The 10,003-nt window shown below is 44.0% G+C and overlaps 1 protein-coding gene across 1 annotated transcript; it reads right to left on the minus strand.

Annotated features, from left to right (window-relative positions):
* Window positions 1–4,912: 4,912 nt before the first annotated feature.
* On the minus strand, window positions 4,913–8,760 carry LOC310790642 (rho-related GTP-binding protein RhoG-like). Its single transcript, XM_083652357.1, has 2 exons — window positions 8,715–8,760; window positions 4,913–8,059 (listed from the first exon to the last, which is right to left on the minus strand). The coding sequence occupies exon 2, from the start codon at window positions 8,021–8,023 to the stop codon at window positions 7,448–7,450; it is 576 nt and encodes a 191-aa protein (XP_083508483.1). The 5' UTR covers window positions 8,024–8,059; window positions 8,715–8,760; the 3' UTR covers window positions 4,913–7,447.
* Window positions 8,761–10,003: the final 1,243 nt, after the last annotated feature.

Here is a 10,003-nt window from a genome sequence, read left to right on the forward strand (position 1 = left end):
CAACCAATCAACCAACCAATCAATCAACCAACCAATCAATCAATCAACCAACCAACCAACCAATCAATCAACCAACCAATCAATCAATCAACCAACCAACCAACCAACCAATCAATCAACCAACCAATCAATCAACCAACCAATCAATCAATCAACCAACCAATCAATCAACCAACCAATCAACCAACCAACCAACCAACCAATCAATCAACCAACCAATCAATCAATCAATCAATCAAAGTGGGGCCCGGGGACCCCCAGGGGTCCTTGAGGGGGTTCCAGTGGGTCCTCAGTAAAAAGGGTAATAATTTATTTTCACTAGAATTCCAACCATAAGTAACATAAGAGAATATATGGTTGGTCATGGGTTACAATTTCTGTAGTAAAACAACTCAAAGTGTGACGACCCTCCCACTCTCGTGTCCTTGCAGGATGGAGCCTGGTGTTGTGGTCGGATCATTATTCTGCCCGTTTGCGCTCTCTCTGTATCTCCGTTAATGTGTAACTAGCACGCTCTCCCTCCTCTCCTCTGAGGGAGTCCTATACACACAACCACTGGCCTTCACTCCCCTCTGTGCTACTCTGCAATCTCATTTTCCTCTCCGTCGACCGGAACAGTTTGATTTGAATGCCGAAGCGCAGCTCTCTCACCAGTCTCGCTCTGGCTGCTGCGGGCTGCCTACTAGATCAAGGTCTTGGCTTTTTTTTTCTTTTTTTTCCTCATCTTCAGGAAGGGAGAAGAAGAAGAAGAGGAATCTCCTCTGTTCCTCGGCTGCACTGTGCCCAGAGCCGCCCGCCCCCTTTGGCTGGATCTGCCCCGACACACACATCATCATCAAAGGAACAGAGGGGAGGGAAGGAACAAGGGAGATGGAGGAGTGATAGACCTCAGAGCTCAGATCAAGGTCCCAGCAGAGGCCAGCAGCACTCCCACTCGCTCCACACTGATGATGCACAGAAAGGCTATCTGCTGCTCGGTGGATTCTCACCCTCGATTGCACATTGATTTGAAAAAAGGCAGAGATGGAAACGCAGAGGGCAAACCTGCCGTGCCGTGCCGTGCCGTGCCGTGCCGTGCCGTGCCGTGCCGTGCCATGCCGTGCCATGCCGCGCCGGGTTCAAATCACAGCGTCATGCCCCGTTTCATTTCAACACACAAATGCAAATGGAGATCACAGATCTCACTTAACTGAAAAGAGCGACATCAGTGGTTCTCAAAGTGGGGTCTCTGGGGACCATAGGGTTCCTTGAGGGGGTTCCAGGGGGGGGGGGGGGCAGCAAAAAGGGTAATTATTACAATACATGTCCTTCCATTTCCATAAGTAACACAATGACAGAATGTAGCCTATAATTATTTTGCTCATGGGTTTCATACACTTTCTGTAATAAAATAACTAAACACAAAACTTATCAAATGGGGGTCCGTGGTCTAATTTGCGTCCGTTTAGGGGTCCTTGACATGAAAAGGTTTGAGAACCACCGAGCTAGATGAGAAAGCTTTATCTAGGAAAAAGAGCTTTATTTATTAACCTTTAACCTTCTCTGATATCTGTCTGACGGATGGGAGAGGCTTTGACCAGAAAATCCTAGATTGCATCTGCAAGTGGCAGTGATATCTGATATAAAGATCTGATCAAGAGCAGACAGGATTGAGGGAAGTATGGATAGACAGGAGGCAAAAGAGCTAGACGACAGAGATGTATCTTTACCCTGTAGGATTCCCATCCATCTGTGGACCTAGAGGAGAATCCATGACGCTCGTCTCCCTTAGGCAGTAAGATCTGATGGAAATATCAGATCAAGAGTGAGTATTATCAGGAAGGACAGAGGATCAAAATGTATGGGTTCACTCACAGAAGAGGTGGAAAATTTCCTTCTCAAGTACATAAGTAAAAATACAGCAAAAACAGCAAATCACCATACTGGGGGGAAATCTAAATGAAATGAAGACCTTGTGCAAACATAAATCTCTTTCAAGTATGGTGATGTTTTTGCTGTATTTTTACTTGTGTACTTTTGTATGCTGAGAAGGTCATTTTCAGTTCTTCATTATTGTAGCTAAACATAATTTCTGCTACTTTCTGCTTATAGCTGTATGTGCGGGGTGTAGCTTTAGAGGCTGATTTCCCCAGCTGGCACTAGGGTTCAACCTTTTCCTACACCTATAGGTCTGTCATTGGAGGTATCAGATATTATGTGTATATTTTCTATATATATATTGCCCACTTTCCCAGATATGTTTGGTCTATTTCCTAGATATCAATTTTTCTATGCTAAAAATGTGAGCTCTTTAAAGATGTGATACATTGTCCATTTTCTATATTTGTTCAATTATGTTTGTTTTTATTGCTACTTTTAACTTACTATATCATTCTTCTAGAAGATGTTCCCCAGTGGGATGTCTTTTCCTGGTTGGAACCTAATACTTTGTGGAAACTGGTGATTCTGACAGCTCTTTTGGTCCTGTTTGTTTATGGATTGATTGAATGCTTGATTGCATTGTATACACCTGTGTTTCCCTTCTTTGTTTGGCCTGATGGGTCCACAAATATGTATTTACCGGTAAACGTCATTTCCACCGTATGCAACGCAACGCTGATGAAGGCTTTGTGCTGAAATGCGTCCGTTGACAACACTGTGAGATGAGTAAATGACAAAAAAGGACATTTTGAGTGCTGGATCCTTCACAAGTAGCCTATCTTTTTTTGGCCGTACCCTAAAGTCAGTTCATTTTTGAGTTGTGCATCTGCCAATATTTTATTACTCTGTAAAGCACTTTGAATTGCATTTTGCTTGTTCTTTTATATGAACGTTCTTTTTCACTTTGTCTCGATGCTTTTAATGTTTTATGTATCGTCTTGTTGCTGAAATGTGCTATATAAATGAACATAAAGCGGGGAGAGAGAGAGAGAGAGAGAGAGAGAGAGAGAGAGAGAGGGGTAGAAAAACAGTTATGGAGACATTGAAATATTAAAGTCATCTGTGATTCATGACTTCCTACCCCCAGCATTAGGAGACGTCTATGCCTCTAATTCATACAGATAACACTTATATGGCCATTATGCTGTTCCCTCACCTAAAAATGGACGACCATAACTGCTTCATTACAAGTCTCATAAGCCTTTAAGCATAATGTACTGTCTGTCTGTAACAGTCCTATCTGATATAGATGGGGGGGAGGGGGGGAGGAAGGAAAATCTCCTCTCTCTCTCTCTCTCTCTCTCTCCCCTCTCTGTGTCTCTCACCTCTCTCTCTCTCTCTCCCCTCTCTGTGTCTCTCACCTCTCTCTCTCTCTCTCTCTCTCTCTCCCCTCTCTGTGTCTCTCTCACCTCTCTCTCTCTCTCTCTCTCTCTCTCTCTGCCCCCTCAATCTCCTCTGTCTATGACACAGAGGCTTCATCAGCACATACAAATCAAGTCCTGTTTTTTGTTTTTCATCTTTGGGTTGATTTTGATCTGTAACTATTTTTTGTTTTGTTTGTTTCTGAAAAGAAAATAGAATTAGAAAAAAAATATCAAAATGGACCATGAGGCTATGACTGTGGTGGCGCTGATGATAATAATAGCTCAGGGAAATGTCCGGCCCCCGGGCCCCTTAGCGTTCTGATAATGTGGCCCCCTGGACAATATGGTTGAACAGTCTACCCCAGTCTGTACCTTCTCGTCATCTGCTCAGGTGTCTCTCTCGTTCCCGAATGCCTTCCAAGATCACTGAAATAACTGTCGCACACCAACACACCAACACACTAACACACTAACACACCAACACACCAACAGACCAACAGACCAACACACCAACAGACCAACACAACAACACACCAACACAACAACACAACAACACACCAGACGCTGGCAAAGTTTGGGAACCTGTATAACACGGTGAGCTGTGTCTCGGTTGTAAAACATGCGGAACGGAGCGCCTCCCATTGCAGAGGAAATAGGCTCTAAACGCTGCGGCAGTGGTGGTGTAATGAGTTTTTGGTGGAGTTCAACACATCTGTCATGTGTCAGAGCCTCCACCCATAAAGGTCAAAGGAATCTTTCAGAGTTAGCAGCACGTTTAGTTTCTAAGCCCCTACAACTGATTGAACTTGTGGGTGTCTGCTAAGTTGAATGATGGCCCTGAAAAGGGGGTGGGTATAGACCATTAACTCTGTTGTGAAGAATGGCACTCATTCTGCCTAATGTGGAGGTAAGCTAGAGTTCTGTGTCCATCTAGTGTTCAGAAATGGTAATGACATTGGTTTAACTGCTAGTGCTGTGTGCTACAGGGATATACTGTGGAGTCTGTGGTCTGGCTCCCTAAAGCAAAACAAGCAGCTTTGTGTACATGTGTGACTCAGGCTGAGTTCTCATCTCAGCGTGACTATTCGTTCATCATCACCCAGCTATGCGCTAATGTGCTAATAATATCTACTAGAGTTCTTCAAGTCTTAATCTTTTATACGTGTGCAAACCTATCATATTAATTAAATCAGGGTTCCCTGTTAGACATCAAATCCAAGGACTTAAAAGGCCCAATTTCCTGAAAATGTTCAAAGACCCAACAACACTGCATAGTTTAAGACAAGGATCAAGGTTACTTACTGTTACTACACTGAGAATGTTCAGAATGAGAACTAGCAGGCTTTGCCGAAGCTCACAGATAATAATTAGAGGCGTGAACCACGTCTCAACCGCGTGCGGTGTTAACCGATTTACTGAAGTAAAGAAAATACCAAACAAACTTTCTATTCATGCACAAAATATATAAATTCAATCACTTTCAATGACACATGTCTATTTTCAAAAACTTTCAAGGCCTTGACCCCCCCCCCCACCCCCACCCCCACCCAAAATTCACAAACTTTCAAATATTTGAAGGACCCGTGGTATCAGGAGGGGGGGGGGGGGGAAGAAAAAAATACACTGCCTTGGGTTTAACCACCATTTTATTCGGCATAATTTAAAATCATCTCACTGTTAGTTCATTTATACAAATATGCTTTTGTTATATATAAAACAATTACAAATAGATTTCTACAAATCAAGTTCCCAGTGTAAAAAGTGTAGTACCACGCACACGGTAGCATACGGACAGCTCCGGGGACACAGACAAAGAGCCCACAGGTTGTATGTTCCATGTCGACAGCGCTAGCCGAGTGAAATCAGGACATGGCAGAAAAACAAGCTCACCACAGTTGACACATGAAACATCGTACACCTACATTCACCCCTCCACACACGCAGTCATACGCATCTGGGAAAATTCTCATCATACTTCTTTCTCAGACAAACCGCATTTATTGTTACGCGTTTCTATACTTTACACAGGCCACATTCTAGGTTTACTTATAATATGCCTCATTCACATGATTAAATGAAAATAACTGACAAAACAAAATATGGTAAAAATGCTTACTGTTATTATTACTGGCAGTTGTGGGCACACATAAGCAACCATTTATCCACTTAAAAAAATATTTCATAAAACTATATAAAAATCCTCAAAGATCGGGGCAAGGCACTTTCCACCGACGGAGCTTCTTGCCGCGCGTTATGTGTCAGTTGTGCTCGTAAGCCTGGGTCTCACTGCAGCAGTGATGCAAACCACAACCCGTTATAGAGATGTGGCCCACAAGTGCTCCATTTCACAAACGCACACAGACGTGCTGAGCGAGATGTCAGTTTAGCACCTGTGTGTTATATGGAGGGCTAGGAGAGTGCGTTTATTGGCAGGAAATATTGCATAAAGCTTCTGAAAATATATGAACACACACACAACCAGAGTTGGTTCACCGTGTATCAAACCGTATATAAAAGTTCTCATGGCACTATATTAAGAACCGTTGAGTTTGATAGCGGGGCGTTTTGCTACGGTCTTTGGTTTTAGACAAAGGCACCTGACCAAGTTAAAAGGCTCTTTAGACATTGTAGCTAATGCTGTTAACAAAGGTAAAAATAAGAATAATTACCACCAAGCTACAAGGCGGTTATCACAATGTGCTTCCTTCAAGATGGAATGATATTCAGCTAACCAAGACAATTAAGGAACAATATATAGGCTTAGCACAAGCCGGTTAAAACGTATGGCACTATGCAATAAGAAATCAATGATGTAGAGGTCTCATAACTGTCAAGCGTGAAAAATGTATGGCAATAATGTGACTGACACAGGGAGCTTGTGGGAGTTGTGGCTTATCTAATCTGAGTATTAACTATAAAACACAAACATATCTTACTGATCAAATAAACATAGGCTATGACACACAAAAAATATTCAACTTCGGCCGTGACCACACTCCTCATCATGGGTTAAAAGAAAAAAACATTTGAGGGAGGGGGGACAATTTACAGAGTCAATTCAACATAATTAGTCAAAATGTATGACACCCCCACCCTGTCAAAAAGTGATTCTTAGGCATGGTTTTAACCGCACTCTTGTGTGAGCCTGGCGCGTAAGATGTAGACAGAGGAGGGTTGTACTCCCAACAACCAGAGACTTCCTGATTATGATAGAATCCAGTACCAAATGGGGGTTAATTTGGCTGCGCCACAGAGACACCTGTTCCTCCAATACTGGAGAGGGCAAACGGTCGGTTGCTTTTTAATGGCGCCAGCTTATCTTCACAGGTCTACTGGCTCCTCCATGCATGGCAGTGAGAGAGAGAGAGAGCAGTGCAAAGAGCCTGGCAGCCAGGGCAGCGTGCCAGACAGCTCTAACATGCCACACTGAGCACAGGAGAAACTCCGGCTGGAAGGAGGTTCACCTCTAATCCGTGCACACTGATGATTAAGGGGAAGTGGCATTTGCCCGGGAGACGTCACGCCTTGTCTGGACCCAAGTCGCTTGAAATTAACAGTTGTTCACCCTCTGCTTGCTGTTTATTACATCTAGATTTGCTATTCAAAGCATCTAGGTGGTGAAGTTGCTCGAGACTATAATGAGATGTAACCTAGGTGAGAGTATGAGGTAGTCATTATTTCTCCACCTGAACAAAGGCAGATCTCTTCTCTCCAGTCAAACAGGGCACTAGCTTGGTTGGTTGTTTTTGTTGTTGTTATTATGGCTTGTGAGTTGACAACCATGATCAGCATGCGATTTTATAAGGCAAAGCAGACAATCTGTTAGTCTAGAACGGATGTCAAATTGAGAGGGGGGAGGGTTGAAAAATAAGGCGTAAATATGAAACGTTAAAATGTAAGAGGCCGAGAGAAAAGAGAGAGGAGATCCAGTCTGTTGCCCCCATTTTGGCTTAGTCACTTTGGTGAAGACGGCAATGGAATGAAATCCTCCAGGAGATGAATAAGTAAGAGAGGAGTAACAAAGGAGCTGAAATAAAAGTCTACACTGGTGGAGGCCGGGCGGGCGGAGGCAGCTAGATGATGACCTTCCTCTCAGCCTTCCACAGCATCCGTGCTGCATCTCCGTCATCCCCCTCCCGCAGTCCAAGTCCGGCAACCGTTCATTACAACAGCGCACACTTCTTGGTGTTCTTTTTCGTGACCGGGTACAACACTGCCCGCACGGCCTCAGCGAACACCTCTCTGACGCCTTCCTGCAGGAGAGCGGAACACTCCATGTACTTGACGGCGCCGATCTGCTTGGCCAGGGCGTTGCCCTGCTGCTGGGTGGTGGGAGCCAGGCCCTGCTCCTTCAGCTTCTTCACCGTCTCCGCGTCGCCCCTCAGGTCTCTCTTGGTGCCCACCAGTAGGATGGGCACATTGGGGCAGTGGTGGGACACCTCGGGGTGCCACTTGTGCCTGACGTTGGCGTGGGAGGAGGGGCTGCCGATGCTAAAGCAGATGATGAAGACGTTGGTCTGCGGGTAGGAGAGGGTGCGCAGGCGGTCGTACTCCTCCTGGCCGGCCGTGTCCCACAGGTTGAGGCTGACGGTGCGTCCGTCCACGCTCATCTGGGCGCTGTAGTTGTCAAACACGGTGGGGATGTACTCCTCGGGGAAGGCGTTGGTGGTGTAGGAGATGAGCAGGCAGGTTTTCCCCACTGCCCCGTCACCCACCACCACACACTTTATGGTCTGCATCCTGCCTACGACCACTGGGGCTGCAGCACCTGAAAACTGAGAAAGGACACCTGGGTAAATATCAACTAACTATATAAAGTTAGTGTCCCAAGATCAGTGATGTTAGTTAGACTGAGCTTTATATTGCCAGCGATAAGGGGATTCACGTAACAAACACTAAATGACAAAACATACATTTGAGCAGCAACCTTACAACGACCGCTTATAACGTTACTGTTTGTCTGTTAGTCTGTAAAACGGCAATTGCCTCAGTTTACGTTGGCAAACGAACTAACCACCGTTAGTTGATCGACGTAAAATTAGGTAGATGAGTTACCGTTTATCTCTTTGAAAGTTTGCTTATGAGCTGTAATCCGATCGAAATGGTATGATTAAGTCGACCGTGAGGCAATAACGCATTGGCGTCAGTTATTTATTGAGCATTAATGGTCCCAAGTTACTAGGCGTTCCCCAACTAGCTGACGATGGTAGCATCAAGCTAAGGAACTAGCGCATTTGGTGGCTACCAAGCTAACGCTAGCTAGTTAGCAAACAAGTTGAAAGTTAACTTGCTAGCAAATTCTCAACAAAATATCTTCCTGGCCTCACAAACACCTACCAGTTACTCTTAAAAAATATATTGTATTCCATTATACGAGTCTGAACAAGTTGTTTTCAATAACAGTTACATTTGAAGGATTTTGTGACTTACCGCCACTTAGCTTTCGATCTCTTTTGCCTCGTACAGTCAATCACAGCCGCATCCGGGGAGCTGTCCATTACGTAACATCGACGTGAAAGTGCACCGCAAAGCATCATGGTAGTTGTAGTTTTGTTTTAACAGAGCCGTTTGTGTGACACTAGATGGCACTGCTAAGCCATTTAAATGCCCGGTTATTTTTCTACTGTTACTTTGCATGCACAAATTTCCCCATGTGTTTGCATTTCAAACTCAAGTGGAAAGTGTGCATGCATATGATCCGTCAAACAGCACTTTTTCCCTCAACTTAATTCTTGCTGAGCAGGGATAGGCAAATTAGCTATAAAAGTTGGAATTATTGTAGGAATTGAATAATGGCCCCTACCAATTCAAACAATAAATAGTCATAAAGAATGCACTTTTTTTTCCCCATGCGAGTGAATCACGGGATCGGTTCATGGCTGCATACTTTCTACTTTAACCTTACCTTTGTGATGGTGTTGATACCGCCACTGAAAACAACCAAAGTGTTTCACAAGATATGACCGAAGTTGGACAAAGCATAACTTCATTGTCCAAAAATGTGACCTCGTGACTATATGTATGCATGCATTGCGTTTTGCTTCTTAATCAATGCTAATGATAAGCTGTCTCTCCAAAGTGACACCTTGTAGAAAAGGCTTCTCTAAAAAACAGCTGTCAAAACACCACCCAATTATAGTGAGGGAGAATGGATTCATACAGACTTTCTTGTTTGGCCTTGCTTTTCTGTTGCTCTTCTTGCTACTCTAGCCTACTTGCTAGACTAGTGCAGTGATTCTCAATATCAACCCTTTTATATCAAGGACCCCCATTTGAAGAGATATTTTGTCAATTGGACCCACATTTGAGAATGTTCTTATTGTTATGATTTTGTCCAGAATTCCATCTGTGTTAGTAGAGCGATGATGACAGTGAAACTATAAGATCCGAACTCTTCTATATGATCTAATTGTGCAAAGTTCTTGGAAGTGAAATAATGGTGAATTTAACAATTCATCAATTTGCTGGGGACTCCCTGGAACTCCCTCGAAGATCCTCCATACAGCATGTCACATACAAACAGTCAAAACAATTTTGTCTCCAGTGTTTTTGACCTCATCCCCGACCCCTTCGTCGGCACTGATCTTAAAGCCCATATATCACTTATCTTATATTCACCTTCAGACAAGTCATTGTTGTAACTAAGCCACAGTGTGCGTTCAGATCTGTGCAGACAACATGAAGGCAACTCAAAGGATCACTTTAGAGACGACTCCCGG

The sequence above is a fragment of the Poromitra crassiceps genome, assembly GCF_964638095.1.
Source record: "Poromitra crassiceps genome assembly, chromosome: 15".
Taxonomy (NCBI): Eukaryota; Metazoa; Chordata; class Actinopteri; order Beryciformes; family Melamphaidae; genus Poromitra; species Poromitra crassiceps.